Source organism: Sus scrofa, chromosome 1 (assembly GCF_000003025.6).
Source record: "Sus scrofa isolate TJ Tabasco breed Duroc chromosome 1, Sscrofa11.1, whole genome shotgun sequence".
Lineage (NCBI taxonomy): Eukaryota > Metazoa > Chordata > Mammalia > Artiodactyla > Suidae > Sus > Sus scrofa.
In genome coordinates, this window is record NC_010443.5 from 33,696,951 (window position 1) to 33,720,492 (window position 23,542).

Consider the following 23,542-nt stretch of genomic DNA (forward strand, 5'->3'; position numbering starts at 1 on the left):
ATCCAGTAATCAATCACACACAAAAATTTTCTCTTTTCTTTATTTATAGCAAGCATTTGCTTGGCATTAGACATTTTTTTTTTCAATTTTCAGTTGTCTTTAAAGACGAAAATTTAGTAAGTGGAAATTGTACATAGTGTTTATATTTTTTGAGAAATGGTATTGGTTAGAAAGGAATTTTGAGGTCTTATTTTTATTTGACTTAGAATGTTCTGTTACCTCTAAAATCTTTGTGAATATGTGAACATCTTGTTCTGTTACCTCTAAAATCATTGTGAATATGTGAACATCTTGTTCTGTAGCCCTGCTTATTCACATTAACTTAGGTAACATTATAGCCTTGTCTTTTTTTTTTTTTTTTTTTTTTAAAGGGCTGCACCTGCCACATATGGAAGTTCCCAGGCAGTGGTTGAATCAGAGATACAGTTGGCGGCCTATGCCACAGCCACAGTAATGCCAGTTCGGAGACTCATCTGTGACCTAAACTGCAGCTCGTGGCAACACCGGATACTTAACCCACAAAGCAAGGCCAGAGATCCAACCGGCATCCTCATGGATTCTAGTTGGGTTCATTTCCACTGAGCCACAATGGGAATTCTTCTAGCCTTGTCTTTTTAATAAGACAGTTATAATGTGATGCTCTGAGGAACAGTATGTGTCTCAGAAAACAAAAGTTGTGCTGTACCTTTTTGATAATAAATCCTTAGAAAAAATGAAAATGTTACTTAGGGGCACGGAATGTTTAAATAATTGTGTCATTTATAGAAAAACAGTATTAACTTGAGTTTCTTTAGTTTTAGTTTAGTTTCTGCTTTGGGTTACATAGAGGAGAGCTGGTTTGAGAATTATGTCTGTACTAGTTAGAAGCTGTATTGTTATTTTAAGGGTTGGGATTTATTTTAAGTTATTTGATTTATCTGTGCCTGTGGCATATGGTAATTCCTGGGCTGGGGATAGAACCTACGGCACAGCAGTGACCCAAGCTGCTGCAGTGATCATACTGGATCCTTAAGCCACTGTGCCACCAGGGAACTCCCAAGGCTTGGAATTTAAACCTGGACCGAACTCTCGGTTTCATTAGCTGTCATTTACTCTCTGCCTCGTGCTTTTCTCTTCTGAGAAAGAAACATAGCGATTCTTCTGACCAACTGCTGCTAAGTGCCTCCTTGATGCCAAGGAGGTCTTCAGAGGGAGGTGGGGCTGGTGCGCCCCCTCTCCCCCCTCCATCCAGGGAGCACGAGTGATGTAGGAGGGTTGAGCTCACAGGTGCTGGAGGAGTGTGATTGGAGCCTGACCAGGTGTCCCTGGTCACACAACAGGAAATGGGCATCAGAGAGGCTTCACTGGAGAGCAGAGCCGAGATGTGAAAACCACAAAGGTGTTATGCAGGCAGCACATTGAGAAGAGATGTCTCACTGCGGGAGGGAGCTTTCCCATGGAGTTGTAGCCCATGGGTGAGCCTGACCCTATGGCAGTCATTTGGCCTGTCGTTTTGGTGCTAGAATTTTTTTCAAGTTACTGTCATTTTATTCGGCAGACAAAAATATGCCCAGGAAACAGTGACAGAGCAAGAAGGTAGAAGATAATGGCAAATATTATGGTTACGTGGTGAGTGAGTCACTCATCAGGTTTCTACATAGACTTCCAGCAGGGGCCAGAATTTTAACAGGAAAAGATTTCACAGAAAAGTCTGGACCTCCATCCTAACTTGACAGCTTGGAGGTGGGAGCCGCCTTGTGTCCTCTCCCACAGGGATAATGATTTCCTGTAGGGGTAACAATTGCCTGGATCCAAGTAGCGGCTGTTCCCTTTGGATGGAACACAGCCATCTACATTGTGATAAGCTACCCCCCCCCCATTCCGTCTTGCTGGTTTGTGTTTCCTGACTCTCCCTCCAAATCATTTGAATGAAACTACAGAGTGTAAAACTGCCTGGGGAGTTCCTGTCCTGGCTCAGCAGAAACGAATCTGACTAGGATCCATGAAGTCACAGGTTCAATCCCTGGCCTCGCTCAGTGGGTTAAGGATCTGGCGTTGCCATGAGCTGTGGTGTAGGTTGCAGGTGAGGCTCAGATCTGGCGTGGCTGTGGCTGTGGTGGAGGCCAGCGGCTACAGCTCCACTTCAGCCCCTAGCCTGGGAACCTCCATGTGCCGTAGGTGCGGCCCTAAAAAGATAAAATAACAACAGCAACAATAAAAACTGCCTGGGATGTTTTATTTGTTAAACAGCTTTTGGAGGTGTGCCTGTCATGTGCTTGGCACTGTTCTAGGCACTTGAAATACATTATATGAACCAAATAGATAAAGATTGATGCTCTTGTGCTGCTTAACGTCTGAAAATAAGGGAAATGTAAGTAAGTACATAGCATGTTAGTATGTGGTAAATGTGCTAAAAATCATAAAAATAGCTGAGTAGCAAAAGGGAGATTGGGAGAGGGAGCCTCTTGCCATGTTAAGTTGGGTGGTCTGGGTAGCATGCACCTGAGCTACCATGTGCAAGAGAGCAAGGAAAGAGCCGGGCCTGTATCTTAGGAAGCACATGCCAGGCAGAGGAATAGTCTACACAAAAGCCTTAAGTCCAGAACTGGCCTGGGGTGTTTGAGGACTAGCAAGAAGTGACTGTGGTAGTTCCCGTTGTGGCTAAGCGGTAATGAACTCGACTAGTATCCAAAGGTCGTAGATGGGCTCGGATCCAGTGTCGCTGAGGCTGTGGTGCAGGCCTGCAGGTGTATCTCCAAGTTGACCCCTAGCCCAGGAACTTCCATATCCCGCAGGTGCAGCCCTAAAAAAAAAATAAAATAAAAATAAAGAAGTGGTTGTGACTGGCGGGGACATAGTATGAAATGATGTCAGAGGAACCAGATGATGCAGGGCCTTGTAGGCCATTGTTGGAAATCTGGATATGCCCCGGATGAAACAGGATCACTGTAGGGTTTTGAACAAATACTTGAAAATCTATATTTTAAAATGATCCCTTGGACTGTTGTGGGTTAAAAACAAACTCTAGGAAAGCAAGCATAGAAAAGGGGGACCATTTAAGAGATTCGTGTCATTATCCAAGTGACAGCCAAGAGTATTAACCCTGGAAATGAAGTGGTGAGATCCTGGATACTTTTTTTTTTTTTTTTTTTTTTTTTTGTCTTTTTGTCATTTCTTGGGCCGCTCCCGCAGCATATGGAGATTCCCAGGCTAGGGGTCAAATCAGAACTGTAGCCTCCGGCTTAAACCAGAGCCACAGCAACTCGGGATCCGAGCCGCATCTGTAACCTACACCACAGCTCACGGCGGATCGTTAACCCACTGAGCGAGGCCAGGGATCGAACCTGCAACCTCATGGTTCCTAGTCGGATTCGTTAACCACTGAGCCACGACAGGAACTCCATTCCTGGATACTTTTTGAGGTGGGAGCCATTGTGATTACTTGATGTTAAAATGATATGAGTGGTAATGGGAAGAAAGGAGTCGAGAATGACTGAAAGGGTTTTGGTGTGGGAAATTGCAAGGATGGAATTGACACCTGGGTAGAGAAGATCACAATGTCAACTTGGGGCCTGTGAGTGTGAGATGTGTCCTGGATATCGAAGTGGGAATGACGGAGGGTGTTTGGAGGGAAAATTAGGTCCTTCTGGCCAGTGAGGTTGCATGGAGGGACAGAAGGAAGGCAGAAATGGGGCTCAGGGGGTTGGGGGAGCCAGGCTTCTGTTCTATATATGGCAGGGAACTGCTGAAATTCGTGACTCCAGGAGTTACATGATTATATTTGCATTTTAGAACAGTTATTGTGACGGCAGGTGAAGGAAAATTGGAGGAGTATGAGAGAGGAGGTTAAGTGGGAGATGCTGGCTAATTTCATTGTTAATGGCGGTATGTATATTGCTAGAATCCCTCTGGAGAGCAGTTGGCATCTGGCAAAGGCCTGAAAAGCATGCTCTTCAATTGGACTCAAAAATTCTTTCAAAAGGCATGATGAGATAAGCATGCATATAGTTATTCATAAGTTCATTGTCTTTTTCTTTATACTGGCCTAAATCAGAAATGATCCAGGAGTTCCCATTGTGGCTCAGTGGGTTAAGGACCTGGCATTGCCGCAAGCTGTCGTGTAGTTTGCAGCTGCAGCTCTGATTCAACTCGATCCCTAGCCCTGGAACTCCCATATGCCACAGGTGCAGCTCTAAAAAGAAAAGAAAAAGGAAAGAATCCAGAAGGATAGAGGTGATTAGTTGAATATGTTATGGCATATCTTTGTAATGAAATAGCATGAAAATAGACAAGTATATGTATTGACATTGGAAGACATCTGTAATATGCTGAAGAGAGAAGTTACAAATCAGTGAATAGTATTGCTATATTTGTATGGAATACTAATTATCACTATTTTGAAGGTTTACCAAAGGTCAGATATGCTGCTGAATATCTTCATAGCATCTTATTTGATATCTGTAATAGTTTACCTAAAGTTTATTATTAAGAGTCTTACATATCAGGAAAATGAGGATCAGAAATCTTAGAAAACTTACTTAAGATTATCTGGATAGGAAGTGGTGGAGCTGGAGTTTGAAACGAAATCTGTATGACTTTAAATTCAGGTCTCTTTTCCATTATCCTCCCTTTCCCATAGAGCACAGAAAACCTCTGAGAAGGATAAATATGTATATATAATCTCCCCTATATATATCCCCAAATCCTGAGCTTATGTGTAGTAATACGATGAATATATATTACTGCCAATATAAGATATGTTTAATACACAGCTTTTATAAAGTCTTGGGCTAACTGAAGCCCAGCAGTGGGAGTGGAAAGAAGTGTGAAACCAGAGAGAATGAGCCTCATGGCCAGTGAGATGGGGAAGCTGAACAGATGTGAGGAATGTGGGAGAAGGAGGAATCTAGGATGACTCCCTCATTTTACCTTGGGTGCCTTTATCATCAAGATAAAACATCCAACAGAAGGAACAGACTTCAGTGAGAGAGTCCATTTTTGGCATTTGGGGTTCACCCGCCTGCATAAAAGTTGGCTGCATGGGCCTGAAGCCCAGGGGGCAGCCAGGGCTGGGGACATGCGTTGGGGATCGGCACAGAGATGGTAGTTGCAGCCACAGAGTGGTTCCCATTACACAAGTGGATGTATGGGATAAGACAACAAAAAGGCAGAAATACCAATATTTATGTAGTGGGCCATGGAAGAGGAGCTGGTAGAAGACACCGAGAAATAATAGGAAGTAAATGAAAGTTGAAGATTATAGTGTCTTAGGCACCCCACCACCATCCCCTGCCCCAGAGGAAAGCAGTGGATCTTGGTCAAGTGTACAGAAAGGTCAAGGTTAGCACTGCATGAAGAGGTCCATTAGATTTTGCATTTGAAAGGTTAGCTGTGACTTTCTCTAAAACCTTGTCAGTGTCTGTTGATGGAAGAAACCATGATTGCCAGGGGTCGAAAAGTGAGAGACGAGATTATAGATCATGAAAATTCATCAAGGTAATATTTTTAAAGCCCTCTGTGTGGTATTAACACCAACTGTATATAATCAGGCATTTGTGTTATGAAGATATGCTTGACTGGGTCAATTACGGTTTGAACCAGGTAGTAAGGGACACACTCAATCTGCTTAATAACACCAATGTTTATAATGACTGTAGCATATTAATTGTTTGGTACAAATGTGAAGTTCTGAAGTACTAATGAGACTTATCTCTTAATTATAGCAGGAGGAAACACTTGGTGAAAAATAACATACTTACAGACCATTTAAAAATAACCATTTAGCCTTCAACGTGTAGTTGGAATTGATCACACACACACACACACACACAATACATATATCACATACTATACCAAATACCAGAAGTCATGTTCCTTAATATAGCCCTAGTTTTTCCATGAACCAGATAGCAATGGCAAGTCATTTTCTCTCTGTGTGTCTCAGCTTCTTCTTAAAAGGGAGTCCAAGACCAGATTAATGGTGTTTAACCAGAAGTAGGCAACAGGGGCCTCTATAGTATTATTATTTTTTCTTTTTGTCTTTCTAGGGTCACACCCGCAGTATACGGAGGTTCTCAGGCTAGGAGTCCAATCAGAGCTGTAGCTGCTGGCCTACGCCAGAGCCACAGCAACACCAGATCCAAGCCGCATCTGTGACCTACACCACAGTTCACGGCAACGCTGGATCCTTAACCCACTGAGCAAGGCCAGGGACTGAACCGGCAACCTCATGGTTCCTAGTCGGATTTTGTTTCCGCTGTGCCACAACGGGAACTCCTCTATAGTATTATTTTTTAAAAAAGAAAAAGCAAAAACAATTCACTTCCTAGATCCACTGAATCAGAATCTCTCAGAGCAAGACCTGGGTATGTGTATTATAAAAACTGTAAGGGTAAATTTTCCCCTATTTGGTGTATATGTGTTTGCACATATACTTAACTTTTATTATGGACTTTTTCTAATATACTCAAAAATAGAATAGTATATGAACCCCTATCACCAACAATCAGACACATTTTTTTGATTTTGTTCCATCTTGTCCCCCACGCTTTTTCTTTGTTTTAGTCTTTTTAAGGAAGTTGCAGACCTTTCATCATTTCACCCATAATTACCTCAGATTGCATCTCTGCTTAATAAGGATCCAGGGCAGCTTTGATGAGCATCTGTTATGAATTGCTGGCTCATGGCAGGTTTCAAGTCCAGTGTGGACTTCATTCTGTGTGATTTTTCTTCTGTCATTTGAGCTTACATCTGAAAGCAAAGGGAAGCGGTCCATTTATGAGAAAGCAGGGGCACAGAGCAGGGCTCTGGAAGAGTCTGAAGTTAAGCTGAGCTGCTCGCCACACCTGCTCTCACTGTAGAGGAACAAATGTTCTCTCTCCTAAGGTTAACTTCAGCCTCAGTGTTATCACGGGATGATCTGCTGGTCACACCTTAACTAGCACTGGAGGAGCTTGAGCTTTAGAGAGCTTACCTGACTTACTAAGAGTTGCAAAATGATCTGGTCACATGTTAAGGTTAGGATGTTGGACGTGGAAAAGAAATCTGTTTCTCTCATCTTCTGCCATTCTTCTCTAGAAGCATTGCAGAGTTGACAGCCGTGCTGTGGAGACTCTGGGTCGCTTGTGGCCGGGGTTGTATGTCTTTGGCCACAGCTCTGTTGAAAGTTCCATCTCTGGTTTCAGTTAACAGCTGTGACCCAGCGCATTGTTGCGGGTATTATTTCAAGCATCTTCTTTAGGTCTGAAAACAGTGTCTGGATCTGCTTGGGGAAAATCAAATTACAACATCAAGTACAAAATCTTGTTTCTTTTTCAGACATTCCCTTTTTTTTTTTTTTTTTGTCTTAAAAAATATTAAAAGAGAAAAATATCAGAATTTATTGCATTGTAAATTAAATGCTTATTAACTATGAAAGTTATTTCAGGCCTTAAGATTCTCTGAATCTGTGAGTTGGAAAAAGTTTAAGCATTTGGATAACAAGGGCCCAGTTATAATCAGAAATAGACAGTTCAAGATAGCAGAGAACGATTGCTGTATCTCCACTTACAGTCAGACTACAGTGATGAATATGCCATTTTCGTTAAGATACCCTGCTAAAATGTCCTTGTTAATTTTCTAAAATATGTATTATATCTGGCCTTTATTTGAGAAAACCATATTTCCAATTTTCCCTTTTGAAGATAAAATTTTTTTTAAGTAGAATTAAAAATGTCAGCTTCTTATTTAAAGTAGCTTTTTTCTTTTTCTTTCTTTTTAGGGCCACATCTGTGGTGGCATGTGTAAGATCCCAGGGTAGGGGTCGAATCAGATCTGCAGCTGCTGGCCTATACCTCAGCAATGCAAGATCTGAGCTGCATGTGTGACCTATACCACAGCTGACGGCAATGCTAGATCCTTTAACCCACTGAGAGAAGCCAGGGATCGAACTCGCATCTTCATGGGTACTTAACCTGCAGAAACACAACAGGAAGTTCTTAAATTTTTTTTTTTTTTTTGCCTTTTTGCCTTTTTGCCTTTTTCTGGGGCCACTCCCTCGGCATATGCAGGTTCCCAAGCTAGGGGTCTAATCGGAGCTGCAGCCACCAGCCTACGCCAGAGCCACAGCAACGCAGGATCCACGCCACATCTGTGACCTACACCACAGCTCATGGCAACACCGGATCCTTAACCCACTGAGCAAGACCAGGGATTGAACCCGCAACCTCATGGTTCCTAGTCAGATTCGCTAACCGCTGAGCCACGACAGGAACTCCCAAATTAGCTTTTGATTTAAAAAAAAAAAAAAAAAGTTGTCTCTTCTAAAGGTCCGACATTAAATTTCTACTCTTGAGAGTGCAAAAACATGAGCAACACAGTGTTTATACCTTTTGAAAAAATACTGAAATTATTTTACCAAATATTAAGAAATCAAATCACATTAAATTACTTTAGTTCAATGTGTAAAACATATGAGGACCATATGAGATCATTTTCTCTATTTTAACAATCTGCATGCATAAGAAATTAACATTTTCCAAGTTGTAAAATCTTTGTGACTAATTTTTCATGGCATAGTAGTCAGATACTGCTCTTCTCCAGTCTTGCTTGTACATCATAAAACTTCAGCTCCCAAGCACACCAAAAACAAACAAACAAACAAAAACTAAAAAGTAAGGGACAGAGTCAACAACTGTTAAAAAAAATGTGAAATAGGCTACAAAGATTATACTACTCACACAGTTATTATTATGGCTCAAGTTAAGAACAGACGTTTTGGCTTAATGATCAGTCATGTTGTGTCTATTCAAATCTTGGCAGCTCAGTGTAATTAGTGTACTAATAACTTTAGAATTGGATACAGCAAGATTCCGGGGCTCAGTAGTAGTTGTCATACACTATTTAAATGAGAGCTTTGACATCATTCATTGTTCATCACTGTTAGTAAACCTCATCTGGCCACTCATGTCAAGATATCCAGGGAACACCTTCCAGAAACAGCTTTTAAACTCTTATCTTTTTTTTTTTTTTTTTTGTCTATTGAGGGCCGCACTTGTGGCATATGGAATTTCCCAGGCTAGGGGTCTAATCGGAGCTGTAGCTGCCGGCCTACACCACAGCCACAGCAACGTCGGATCCTTAACCCACTGAGCAAGGCCAGGGATTGAACCTGAAACCTCATGGTTCCTAGTTGGATTTGTTTCTGCTGTGCCACAATGGGAACTCCTTAAACTCTTTAACCATTGCATTTGCCAAACTCATTTTTTCTCCAACAAGAAAGAGCAGGTTAGATTCAAATCAAGTCAGACTCCAAATCTTTTTATTTTTTATTTTTATTTTTTTTTGGCCGCATCCATGTCATGTGGAAATTTCCAGGCCAGGGATCAAGCGTGCATGACAGCAGTGACCGGAGCCACTATAGTGACAACGCCAGATCCTTAACCTACTGTGCCACAAGGGAACTCCAGACTCTCATTTTATTGTTGTGAGAATTTGGATGGGATATATTACCCCAGAAATAAATACTCTTGAGAAACTGTTCTCTCTCTCTCTCTCTCTCTCTCTCTCTCTCACACACACACACACACACACACACACTCATGCATACATACTCTGAAGGAAAGGGTGTGGGCAATATTTAATTTCAAAACCATAAGGGGCATGTACTCATGGCACTCCCCATATACTGACAAAAGCCAAAATACAGCCATGTCCTGACATTTCACATACACATGAGAACTCTCAAGTGCCCTCCAAAGCTGGTTCCCTTCCAAACCGACTCTCAGACACTGGATTCCTTCATCAGATGTGGTGCTGTTGGGTACAGCCCTTGACGCCACCCTGACCTCAGTGCTGTGTTTTACAAGGAAGCATGGCTGTACTCTCCAAATCATGATCTCTGAACTCTTTTAGAAAGTGTGGACCATGGTCATCTTATCAGATGTCTTTAGCTGTTCCTGAGATGCTGTGGGGGAAAACTGGCTGCATCCCCAGCAGGTGCACGCTACTTTTGGTTACTCTCTGCAGGATGAGGTGACTGAATTATCCCTTTGGCATCTTCAGTCCCTTTTTTCTGGTCTCTTTCCATTCCTATCTTTTCTTAGGAGCAAGGGAAATGTAGTGTACCATGTGCTAAATAGAGGCCTTCCTTCCTCCTTCCCTCCCTCCTTCTCTCTGTCCCTTCCTTTCTTCTTTCCTTCCTTCTCCTCCCTCTCTCTCTCCTTCCTTCCCTCTTTCCTTCCTTCTTTCTTTCTTTCTTAAACGACTGCACTTGTAGCTTATAGAAGTTCCCAGGTCAGAGATTGAATCCAAGTTGTGGCAATGCTGGTTCCTTTAACCCACCATGCTGGCCAGGCAATCCAACCTACGCCTCTGCAGTGACCCAAGCTGCTGCAGTTGTGTTTCTTTGCTATTTTAGGGCTGCACCCACGGCATATGGAGGTTCCCAGGCTAAGGGCTGAATCGGAGCTATAGCTGCTGGCCTATACCACAGCCACAGCAATGCAGGATCCAAGCTGCATCTGCAGCCTACACCCCAGCTCAAGGCAACACCGGATCCTTAACCCACTGGGCAAGGCCAGGGATCAAACCTGCATCCTCCTAGATCCTAGTCAAGTTTGTTAACCACTGGGCCATGAAGGGAACTCTTGCAGTTGGATTCTTAACCCACTGTGCCACAGTGGGAACTCTGGCAGCTTGTTTCTTTTAGACAGTATTCCTAAGAATGTTTTTTGCAATTAAGGAAAATACTCCTTGGTATAGTTCATTTTTTTTTTTTCTGTTACTAACATAGCATTTTTAGGGAGAAATATTTTTTGAGTGACTCATTTAATCAGTAAGCATTGATAGATGGCTATAGACATAACTCAGATATGTGCCATGTAACTAGAATACAGGTGTCGTATATTAGGATCCCCATCCTAAAAAATTCAGTGGAAAGGGGACCTTCCTTTTGACTCTGTAGTGTCAAAACCTTCCCATGGAGTGTTTCATGGGGTTTTTGAGGTATTTGAGCTGGGCCTTGAAAAATGGATAGATAGCAGGGGATATTTCAGAAGGGGGGGAGAACATATGTAAAGAGAGGGCAGCCTGGGTGTTTGTAGCAAATTTTGACTGTCCTCTTTTATTCAAACCGTGGACTGTGCCGCAAGGAATAGTTGGAGGAGAAAGGCAGGGAGCTGAGGGAGGTTGCCGTATTCCTGAATTCTCTATGGCAATTTAATTTTCCTGGATTATTTTGCTTCTCTATACCTCATTTATTGTGGAGCTTCTGTTTATAATACCTTAATGATATTTTCACTTTAAATGTCAGCATAGGCTTGCCTGCCTTCTTTGGTGTTCTAGGGTTAGATAAGGTGTAATTATGGAAACAGTTTTTGTCACCATGACTTTCACGAAAGCAGGCTTCTATGTACAGGTATTTGGCACTATGACTTGAGCAGAATTTTCTAACTTTTAAATAGGCATAAAGAAGATTTCAATCTGCCAATCTTTAACCTGCTGTTCAAGACCCTCCGTAATATAATAATGATAAGAGACTAACAGAATCCGGAATACCCGTATTTGTTTCCCTGAATGGACAAGGTGAATTGCATTTTATGAACACAGATGCAGTGCTTCAAATGTTGCTATTAGTTTTCACTGCAACATTCCAGTTGTCAGGTTACTGTTTTTCACCTCTTAATGAAGAAATAGTTGAGGCCAGGCCAGCAGACAGAATGGCCACAGCAGGGTGTAAGCTAGAGATGAACCCCAACGGAGAAGTGCATGTGACATCGTCCCTGAGTAATATGATACTTAATTGGCTGAATAACTGCTTTGGAAAAAGGTAACAACACGACCACATGAAAGGCCCCATCCATTGTAAGAAGTAGCTCGTTTTCTGAAACGTTGCAAATGAAAATCAAATCTAGCGTAGAATCAAGGAAAAAGGCAAATTCGACCTGTAAGCTGGAGGTGAGGTAGAGGTCAGAGAGTTGATAAGGTATCAAGCCAAAACATGCCCAGAAACTGTAAATCCACAAGCCAAGCCAAGGGTCCAGGCTGACTGGGGGAGATAGAGCAGGAGTTGAGGGGTCTGGGCACAGGTTGAGATCCCCACTTCCTTCAGGGGTTGAGAAGTCAGGCCGTGCTGCTGGGAATGAAACCTCTCACCAGGCAGGTTGGCGAGGGGGCAATCCCACATGCTTTGCGTTTGTCTGGGCTTGAGGAGGGCTTCCCTGAGGGGTCAGCTGAGGATGTAGGCTGTCCCTGCAGGTGGAACAGGTGTTTGCAGCCCTTGGGGAAAGAAGCCACTGTCTTACCCAGTCCTGTGCTCCCTTGACGCTCCCTTGACAATGCCATGCAGTATCACTTTGTTTCTTTGCTATTCCCACGCTACCTCTCACATGTTACTGAGAAGCGATCTCTTATCTTTTGAGGGCACCTATGTTTTTATGCACCCTGATCTAAAACCATATTATTTTTGTTAAACATAGAAAGAATCACATTAGTTCTACCTGTGGAATATTCATACTTTGTTTTAAAAAGAAGGCCATGTACATTGAAAAATGACATTGTTAGCACAAAAATAATATTGGGTGACAAAGGACTTGTGTCTTATTTGTTTGCTAGGTCAATGGCACAATGCTTTGTACTCAGTAGATGCTTAGTAGATTTTGGTTGAATTAAACAGTATTTTTGGTGTTTAAAGCATTATATTGAAGCATGTTGTGCATGTTGTTTATCTGAGTCTGTTCAAGACATAGGGTTATAAAAATAAAAAATTAGTATTTATTTTAGCAGAACCATTAGGGCTTAATTAAACCTAATATTTCGAATGCCATAGCTGATATTTTGATATGACAGTCCTCAAAATCTTTCTTTGATAGCCTCCCAAATACATAAAATGTCCTTAGCATCTGTGGGCAAAGGATTTAAAATGGGTCATCCCAAGTTCAAAGTGTGTGGTCACAGAGTAAGCTCATCAGCCATGTGAGGAGCAGATACCATGCAGATATAGTAGAGAAGTATGTTTCTGTTTTTTAATACTGTCAGGGACAAAAAATTTTGTGAAATTTTGTGACTACGCAGGGAGACCTTAAAAATGCATACATTGCAAAGCACACCAAGTAACTTCTTTCTGATTCAATTTCATAAATTGCTACGTGAAGAAGCACCCTCTAGTAGATAACACTCAGAAATCAGCACTTAATACGGCAGTAATGGTTATTGCTGTCATTCTTTACATCTTTAAAAATAATTAAGCATTGCTGCACAGGCTTTATAAAGTTCCCCTATCACCATTAAGAGGATATTTGAGGTTTGATGTAATTTAGCAAATTACATTATACAGTAGTTAAGGTTTTTATGTAGTGAAGTAAAATGCGTGGTAGTTAAGGACACTTACCATATAATGCATTGTACAGAGTTACATGTTCCAGCTGCTGCCAGCTTTGTTCCAGTGTCATTATTGCTTTGCAGGCTGACGTTCCTCAGGGAGTGATTCGAGTGCAAGCTCCCCATCTTTCGAAAGTTTCCATGGCAATACAGCTAACTGAAGAACTCAAAGCCAGTGATGTACTTGCCAGGTTTCTCAGCCAAGAAAGGTAGAGGCCTGTTTTGTTTTAATTATTTCATGGCATAACTCACTTGCATTTTCCCCCCTTCCCCACCTCCCCTCCCTCCCTCCCCCGCCGCCACCCCCGCCCCCCCTTTCTTTTTTTTAAACTATGGGTGGTGTGAAGGACATAAAAATTTTGCCTTCCCATCAGAAAAGAAAAGCAGACCTAGCAATTAGACTATCAGAATGGGTTGAGTTCCCTGGGTGTAGTTTGTGTTCAGGTGGAGCCTGTCTTAAGCAGGATGTCTGTCGGAGCATTCCTTCACTGTGCCTGCAGTGGGCCCTGCATGTGAGGCCACTCTATCTTCTTTCCAGAATATGTTGATTGGAGGTGAATTACTGTGTGGAGGGTGTCAGGAAAATCGAGCATTAGAATTCAGAGGGACAAAAAAAAAAAAAAACCAAAAAACAAAGATACAGTGTCTTCTGTGAAATAGAAAGAATACAAAGAAATGCTTAAATTTTCAAAGAGGAGGACTCAAGAAATGGAGAGAGGACAGCTGGTCCCTGGAGCTTTGAAGTCACAAGGACAAAGCACACCATCCACAATAGGGGAGATCAGTCTGCCTTCTGCTGTGGGGCTGCTGGGACAGGCGTGGTGCTTTAAAAGCTGTTGCTATCCCTTCAGTATGTTTCTGAGACATTTGACAGTTATCTTTTCTTGCCTTTCAGAGATTCAAACAGGGTATGGGTATATCAGTGTTTGCTTTCTTATTTTTAGTTAAAATTGTATTTTAATGCCCCCCCCCATTTCTACTCCCCAAAAGAAACAAATCTTTTTTTTTTTTTTAAAGATAGAGACATCAGGGATGGTGGCACCTTAGCTTCTTAATACTCTGTTTTCGTCTCCCATAGAATTGAATCTCATTCTGACATTCACCATTTCTGCCAGAACTTCTCCAATGTTAATACCGAACCACATGTAGTTAATATGTCTCTGCTCTGAGGCCCTCTGCTAGATGTTGGAAGGGGTATAAAAAAGATTTTAAAGTCTCTTCCCTTGGGGTTTGGAAATTGGGAGAAGAGATGAGCCCGTGGAGTTAACAGATGGTGATGAAATAGACACTTAGTGGTAATTCTGGGCTTTGAATAAGCCAGTGTAAACTTCCCTCTCAGCTGTGCTCTGAAGGAAGTACTATGATTACTTCTGTGTGTTTTTTGTTTGTTTGTTTGTTTTTGTCTTTTTGTCTTTTAGGGCTGCACCGGCAGCATGTGGAGGTTCCCAGGCTAGAGGTCGAATCGATGCCGTAGCCACTGGCTTACACAAGAGCCACAGCAACACGGGATCTGAGCCACGTCTGCAACCTACACCATAGCTCATGGCAACGCCAGATCCTTAACCCACTGAGTGAGGCCAGGGATCAAACCCGAATCCTCATAGATGGTAGTCAGATTCGTTAACCACTGAGCCACAACGGAAACTCCGATTACTTCTGTTTTACTGATAAGAAGACTGAGACTTTGCAAGGGCATGCATTTCATAGCTGGTGGAGGGAGCTGACTTCTTCATCTGTGGTTTCCATCTCCAAAGAAAATCCTTTAACCCCTCTGCATACTGGCCAGAGGGTCCTGGGGGCCCAGCAGGGGGCTGGGGGCCATTGGAGCAGAGTCTGAGAGTAGATAGGCTGGGCTGCTTGGAATTTGGGGGGATTTAGTCCTGGGAGCAATCTGAGTTTCTTGGGTGCCTGGTCCTGAAAAGGCATCTCCTCTTGAGCAGTCAGTCCACTTCCTCTCTACTTCCTGCTGTGACCAAGTAGATCCCAACCCTTGCCAGTTCTTCCCACTGCGGATGGCCTCCCATTCTCTCCCAGAGTGTGTATCCGAAGATCCGGCCAGACTTCAGATCTTAGCAGCTCTTCTAATAAGCTAGACGTGGGTTCGTTTCCACTGTTTACCTGCAGGACCCAAGCACTTTCTGAACTTGTGTGTTCCTCTACTTACCAGTAATACAAGGTGTGACCATGAATTTGTATGATATGTTCCATGGTGACTTTAATATTCAGGGTAGAATGAGATAATTCTGAGAAGGCCTATTCTTAGAAGAAAGCACAGTTTTGTGAGGGTTGCCCTTTGTATATTTGGATTTTCTGCTTTTGCTTTTATTAAGCATTTGCGACCTCCTAAAGTGGACTCCCTTCTTCTACCTCCTCTCTTCTCCCCATCCTGCTCCTCCCAGAGGAAAGTCTAGTAAACTTCTCTGTTCATCTGCCTTTTCTCCCCTGAGTCCTCAGCCCATTCCCTTATGCTTGAGAAGAGTGGGAGCAGATGATCCCACAATACCAGCTTTTCCTGTTTCATCTTAGGCTAGTTTTTAGAATCTCTGTTAATCTCAAGTTCCTCATTGTAGACGTGGACCTTACCTTATAGCCTGGTGATAATTAATTGGGAAAATGACCATGAAACTCACGGGACTATCTGTCTGGGCCATCTAATAAGTGAAATTCTCAATACATGTTTATATGTATATATATCTTTTCTTCCACATTATCCCCTCCTTCTCCTATTTGCATTCCACTTATAAAGTGGGAAATCCTACTTTCCCCCATCCTTTTCCTCCCCTGCTTTCTTTGCCAAAGCCAAGAACACACGAGTGATATATAATACATATACAATAGGTAACACAGTCATTCCCCAGTCTAAGATAATGGCTGCTGCCTTTTCTTTAATTAGGGATAGTTGATTCGTATTAAGTGGAAGCTTGTGTATACCAGGAAATTCAGTGCAGGTTTCTTTTTGTTTCTTTTTTTTTTTTTTTTTAAACAAGAGAACAAATCCACTTTTTAAAATTTACTTTTCAATAAGTTGAAATCCTTGAAGGGTACAGCATCGCATGGATTCTGTGTCTAATGGCCTTGGCAGGAAGGTTGCTTTGGAGTTTGGCATGAACCGTGCCACTGTGGCCATGAGCAGGAGTTACCTTTCCCCAGATCACCCTGGTTTTGTTAGGTTTTCTCCGGGAGTCACTGTGTTATTCTTTGCTTTGTACACATAAGCCCATCTCTTGCCTAGATAAAATTCAGTTTCATCTCGGGCATAAACACCTTCAATTTGAAGAAGAGCTGTGTGCTCCCTCTGGTTCCAGAGACCTCACTTAGAACCAGCAAAAATGGCCTTAGACCACAGCCTTCCAGACATGCTGGTTGTTTGTGAAGTCCTGTTCCCAGCAGGCCTTCGCAGGCTCCAAGATGGCTGGAAGAGCTCAGGTTTCTTTAAAGTGGAATAAGAACATAGATACTGGCGAAGCAATCTGAGAGCAATATATATGACTGGATTTTTTTTCCCCTGGTCTCCCAAAACCATCCATTTGGTTTTCATAGACTGACTCTTTCAATGGTCATAGTCTTATAGGGTTATGTACTGTTTTAAAAATGAAAATAGACTTATTGTTTAATTTCACACATAAGCATACACCAGTCTGGGGACAGAGTGGGTGGTCTCTTGGTCCGGATGCAGCCCAGCAGGGCGGATCTTAAGCGTGAACCACAGCCCTGAGTGTTCAGTGTGCCACTGACAGAGGGGATGGGGTCGGGTAACCAGATGAGCCCTTATATGGTGGGTTAGGAAAGATTCTCCTGTTTCACATTTTTCTAATGATCTGAAATTCAAAATTCTGATCTGGTTTTCTCTTCTCACTTCCAGAATCTGTGTTCTCAGGGTCTTCTATCAGTGGTTCACAAACCGTTCTGTTTACCAGACTTCATTGGACAGCATTTAAAAAGCAGATTCTTGGGCTTGATCTGGATGTTCTAAATCAGAGTTTGTAGAGCTCTGGATCTGATGTTTAGCAGATTTCCCAGGTGGTTTATATACAGGGACTTTTGTAAACTCCTGCATTTTATCAATTTTTTATCCTTTAAAGCCAGTGTTCTGGAGAGTTTATTCTTTGAAGAGTATAAACCTGTACATGGATCCTATTTGTCAAGTCTTCATCATGAGAGTTTGCTTCTATCTTGAGTGTATGTCCCTCCCGTGTTTGGACAGTCACCACAGGGAGGCTCGTGAACCACGTCTTATTCTTTATACTGTTAGAGCTGTCAGTGCAGCAAACCCGTGACAAATACCTGTTGCATAAATGCAGCGTGAAAACTAAGGTGAAAAAGTTTCTTGTTATAGTTTTATGAGGACCATTTTGGCCCCTATGCAATGTAGGTGACCATATTAATAATTTTATTGGTAGCTAAAATGTTGTGATTTTCTTTTTAACTTTACAAATTTAGATACTGGTTTTATTTCACCTTCAGATATATGATTCCATTTGTTTACTTTAATTTACAGGTGTGACATTTTTATTACCTATTCAGCACATTTAACAGATGGGGAAATACAAATGCGTAGATAATTATAGTATGTCTAAGTTATGAATTTCCCATACAAGCTAGAATTCCCCAAGCACATTAAAGTGATTTACTTGCAAGCTGTCTGATGATACAACTAATCTGTTCATTTTGTCCCTAGTAGTGGGGTTGCCCAGACTCTCAAGAATGGGGAAGTTTCTTTGTATGAAATTGGAGGAAATATCGGTAAGCATATTTTATCTTTGTATTCCATACACTGATTTGACATTGCCAATGGTTACTATTTTTTATCTTTGGTAGAGAAAGGTAAACTAGAAGTAAAATAGAGCTTGCTGTAGGACGTTCCCATTGTGGCTCAGCAATTTACGAACCTGACTAGTAACCATAAAAATGTGGGTTCGATCCCTGGCCTCACTTGGTGGGGATCTTGCCATGAACTGTGGTGTAGGTCGAAGACACGGCTCAGATCTGGTGTTGCTGTGGCTATGGCATAGGCCGGCGGCTGCAGCTCTGATTTGACCACCTAACCTGGGAACTTCCATATGCTGCAGGTGTCTCCCGAAAAAGCAAAATACATATAAATATGGCATGCTGTAGATAGTTGATAAATACTGTGGATTTTTTTTTTTTTTTTTTTTTGGTGGTCTGTTCTGGCTGTCTTAGAGCTCCTTCTGTACAAATGCCTACCTATGTGGAATCTGAGCCGAAGTCAAGTTCCCTAAAATAGAAATAACTTCTAAAATGGTTAATTAGGTTTTTAAAAATTTTCTTTTTTGCATGCTGGTGTTGCATCTTAATAAAGGAAGTAATTGAGTTTTTTTGAGACCAAGATGACATTTTTATTATGGTACACTACTAGATATTTTTAGTGAAAGCAGAAGTTATTTTTTGCTGTTATTGATTGCCTACTGAATAATATACATATGCGTACATAAACGTATTGGTAACTTATGAAATTGAAATAGGATAAATGGATTAGACGGTGTCTCATATTTTATTTGCCTACTTGTAATTAGCAACGGGCCATACTCAGCTCCTTATTAAAATTTAAACCAAACCTTTTCTCTTTTTTTGACCCTTAAAATGGTAACAGTGAAATTGTCAACAAATAACTGAAATGGTATTGAGTTCAAAATAGTAACTGAAAATATTTTAAGGTTAAGTTTTGCAGAATTTTTTTTCTAGGACTTAAAAATGTCAGTAAATATTGGGAATTGAATACAAGTGTGTGAAGTCTCCTTCTGAAAACTTTAATAAACCACAACTCCATTAGAAATCTGCATTTTTATCTCAAGGACTATACATGTGATTTTGCATTTTGCTATTAGATATTGGAAATTAAGCATGGTTCCTTTTTTAGGACAATTCAAAACTGTTGCCACTGTTAGTAAAGGTGAGTAAGCTTTTAAGGAACCATTTAAAAGCCCATCACAGAAAGTATTTTCAGCTTCCTAAATTAATCTGAAACCTGACTACTCAGTTGACTTTTCCAATATTTGGCCAAGTCTTTTAATATTATGGGAGACAGGGAAAAAAAAAAAAAAAAGAACTATTTGGAAGTGTAAGACTTCAGAGTTAAACTTGGTCTTGAATTTAAAATTGCATCCCTATCTCCCCACTGGGTTAAACTGATGCAACATCTCTTTAACAGGAGAACGCTGCCTCGATGACGACACTTATATGAAGGACTTATATCAGCTGAACCCAAATGCTGAGTGGGTTATAAAGTCCAAACCATCATAGAAGACTTAAATTGCAGATAACCACAAGGACTTCCATAGGAATACTTGCTGGGTCGAGAGTGTAAAAAAAGAAACGGCAGGACTCTTATTTTTCAAATGTACCCAACTATTGAATAGGGACACACTGAAGCCTTAAGAAGTTATAGATTTGTGCTGCTGCCAGTTATGTTAATTATTAAGATTATTATTAGAAAACAAATGTCTCTGGCGTGAGAAGGAAGAGGCTTAATTATTAAGCTTGTAGGCTATTTTCATATACTCTGTGAAATGTGTCCAGATGTGACACCAGGTTTGTATATGAAAATATACTGTCTCCCCTCTCACTTTTTTTTCTTTGAAAGTGATATATACAGTAATACATGCTTTTTCACCTTTCTCTTCTCCTGACATCTGCCTTCCCCCAGTGAGGTTTGCTTTGCAACCGAAAAGGTAACAAGTACCAGGTATGGCAAGTTGTGAAGACAGTTCATCTTCCAGGAGACCGAATTCAGCAGTGTTCCCATCACTGTCGAATGTGAACATTCATCTCTCTGAATCATTTGTTCAAACAATAGCATCCCACTTCTTCCTGCTGTATCACATGAAGTGATTTGCATTTTTTTTCAGTCCACCTGACATATGTGCACAGAACTGTATCCACTATCAAGAAAATAGAACTGTCAGAAACTGCCAATTATTACCGCACCATTTAAGACTTACATACTCAGAATAAATAAAATAGTTCCACCTGGAATAACTGGATTACGGATAAGCAGAGCGAAAGCCAAATCACTTCATGCCTGCGGTAGCCTTCTGACTGAAATGTGAAACATTGTAGCTGGCTTTAGCTATTGTCGTATTAGCAGTATAAACACACATAAGAGTATGATCCAGTAATTGTCAAGAATGTGTCCAACTGAAATAGAGGGATTTTTTTTTTTTTAAACTCATAAATAAGTCAGTAGGAAGCATTATTCTTCTGGGTATGACACAGTCCTACGAACAAGCTTTTGTTTGTGTACTTATTTAAATAACCAGAGCGCATTTATTAAAGTGCTATGGAGAGGACTATTCCCAGAGATTTTAAGGCGCAAACCATATTGCAGCAAGAGATGAGCCCCCGTGCTGTAAATAAGAGGAAGGAAGTGAGAGAGAAATGTTCAATATTTTATGAGTTTAGAGTGTAGTAAATAAAAGGTGATGTAAATGAATGTTGCACAAACTGTGTTCATGATACTTTGAGTAGGACCTTAGGAAAAATTGCACATTCTCAGAAGCTCTTGATGTCACTCTAATTAGGAGGGAAAAATGCTGCTAATGAGAACAGTCGCAAATTTCTAGCATATAATTACAAGAGCAGCCTGTGGATATGATCACTGAAGTAACTTTGTGGTGATTTGTGCCATTGCTTTTTTATTTAAAATTTTTTTATAATTAAATGCATTAAAAAAAACTACCTTCTCTTGGAATCATTACTTTTCATCCTCTCCACTCACAAATGGGATAATAGACAATTTTTGTTTTTCTTGAAAGCCACTCTTTCACTTCTCCTGTTGCTCCTGTGTCAGTTTTAAAGTGGGAAGACGTGGGAGATAGAAATTTTGTTTCCTTCCTTAGTTTTTTGCTTATGCAAATTTCTAGTCTTTGGTTTTCCAGACACACTATATTCTATTTATGATTTGGACAGCATATATGAATTTCTCAGTAACATGTTTTATTAATGTTTTCATTTAATGAAAATAATTAACAATATAAAAGCAGAAATCAAGTGCTTAATACATTTTAGAGATGCCCAACTTAAATAAGATGAGTGAATATGATGACGTAGATAAGTGTCTTCCAAAAGCACCTGTCACTAACTTCACCTTGTTTACTACTCTCAGCAACGAGTGGGGGAGGGTACAAGAGGCTTTTGATAAAGAAAAAGTACCAGATCTCAGTAAATAAATGTGAAAACGCCATTTTATTTTGAGTTCTACTTGGAAATTATGGCCCATGTTCATTGACAGTGAACAATATTGCATTTAAATAACCAAGAAAGTTTTCTGTCTACACGTCTAAGGAGAAATTTATTATTTTTTAAAATTATTTATTTATTTTTTGGTCTTTTTAGGGCCACACCCCTGGCATGTGGAGGTTCCCAGGCCAGAGGTCGAATCAGAGCTGTAGCCGCAGGCCCACACCACAGCCCCAACAATGCTGGATCCGAGCTGTGCTTATGACAATGCCAGATCCTTAACCCAAAATGAATTAATAAGTGAGCAAGGCCAGGGATCGAACCCACGCCTCATGGATGCTAGTCGGGTTCATTAACCACTGAGCCATGACAGGAACTCCATAAGGAGAAACTTAATAGTGTAGATCCTCAAATATAAACAGTCTGGCATTTTTCCAAGTGCTTTTTCTGTGATTTTTTTTTCCTAGTGAATTTTAAATCTTAGGGTAAATTAGTTTTTATTTATTTGTATGTGAGGTAAAGTAAAAATAATACATATATTTTCTTTGCATCTCAAACATCCTAATTCCTAAAAAAGAAAAAAAAGCTGGTATTTATAAAAAACTTGTTGCTCTGTTAATATTTTGGAGATGCCTTCTCTTTTCTGAAGGGGATTACTGTGATCCTTTATAGTTACGCAGTATTTCCTTACTGCTGCTTTAGAATTCAGTGTAAACTCCTTGCTAGCACTCTTTAGGAAAAGTCTGTTTATTTTACTCACTTTATGAGATATTTTTTTTTTGACTGTCTTTTCCCACTTTTCAAGTTAGACTGGATTGTACTTTCAACCTCATTGTCTTGATTTCTCATCTATTGATCAGTAGGTGGCACTATTGGTCAGGAATTCCTTTGCAGCTAAACTGGGACGTTTTGAAAGTGAATCTTCTGAGTTCATAGCATGTGGTTAGGACTCAGTGTCATGCATCTGTAAGACAGGTAAGAGCATCTTGGATCTCCCACTTGGATCACTGTGAAAATTGTAAATAATAATTAATTTCGGAGTTTCTACGTTGAGTCTATTAGTCTGTTTTTTTTTATCCTTAACTTGTTGAGTGAAGAGGGAGGAGGTTTTTCTGAGCCACGAAATGTTTTGGCAATGTCTATTTCAAGCAGAACATCCACAATAAGAGAAAACAGTGGACCAGGAAATTAAAAAGAGGGATGTCTGAGAGTATAAAAAGACCTCTATCCTTAGTGTATATGTGTTTTGTTTCTATATTCAACAAATATTTGCTGGGTACCTGCATGTATGTACCAGACATTGTCTACCCTTGGGTACATCAGTGAGCAAAAGAGCTCTGCTCTCACTGAGCTTACACTCTAATGGAGAGAGACAAGTGAATAATCAACATGAATTAATAAGTATAGTCAGCCTTCCATATCCAGAGGTCCATGGAATAAAAATATTTGAAAGACAATCTAGAAAGTTCCAAAAAGCATAACTTGAATTTGCTATGCTCTGGCAACTATTTACATAGATAGCCTTTACATTGTATTAACAGTTACTTACCTAGCATTTACATTGCAGCAGGTATTATAAGGAATCTAGAGATGATTTAAAGCATATGGGGGAGTTCCCACTGTGGCACAGTGGGTTAAGAACCTGACTGCAGCCACTCGGGTCGGTATAGTGGTGTTGGGTTAAAGGATCAAGTGTTGGTGGCAGCTGTGGTGTAGGTTGTAGCTGCAGTTCATATCTAATCCCTAGATTGAGAACGTCCATGTGATGCAGGTGCAGCCATTAACAATAAAAATAAAAAGTGTATGGGAGGATGTGCATAGGTTATATGCAAAAACCATACCATTTTTTTCATATTTTAAAGGTTTACTAAAGTTTAGTTGACTTACAATGTTGTGGTAATTTATGCTGTGCAACAAAGTGATTCAGTTGTACATATACATACATTCATTCTTTTTCAGGTTCTTTTCCCGTGTAGATTCTCACTGAATATTGGGTAGAGTTCCCTGTGCT

General features: G+C 40.7%; 1 protein-coding gene and 1 pseudogene across 6 annotated transcripts in view; one reads left to right on the plus strand and one right to left on the minus strand.

Annotated features, from left to right (window-relative positions):
- Positions 1 to 21,030, plus strand: part of ARHGAP18 (Rho GTPase activating protein 18) — a 190,247-nt gene extending 169,217 nt beyond the window's left edge. For 2 of the 6 annotated variants that reach the window (XM_021088428.1, XM_021088433.1), the window contains exons 13-15: positions 13,420 to 13,544; positions 18,014 to 18,078; positions 19,505 to 21,017. In XM_021088428.1, the coding sequence (XP_020944087.1) occupies positions 13,420 to 13,544; positions 18,014 to 18,078; positions 19,505 to 19,596 (282 nt within the window). In that variant the 3' untranslated portion in view covers positions 19,597 to 21,017. Of the gene's footprint in view, positions 1 to 13,419; positions 13,545 to 18,013; positions 18,079 to 19,504 lie in introns of all 6 variants that reach the window. The other 4 variants (XM_021088427.1, XM_021088437.1, XM_021088430.1 and 1 more) reach the window with 3 other exon arrangements.
- LOC110256574 lies at positions 16,353 to 16,903 on the minus strand (annotated as a pseudogene).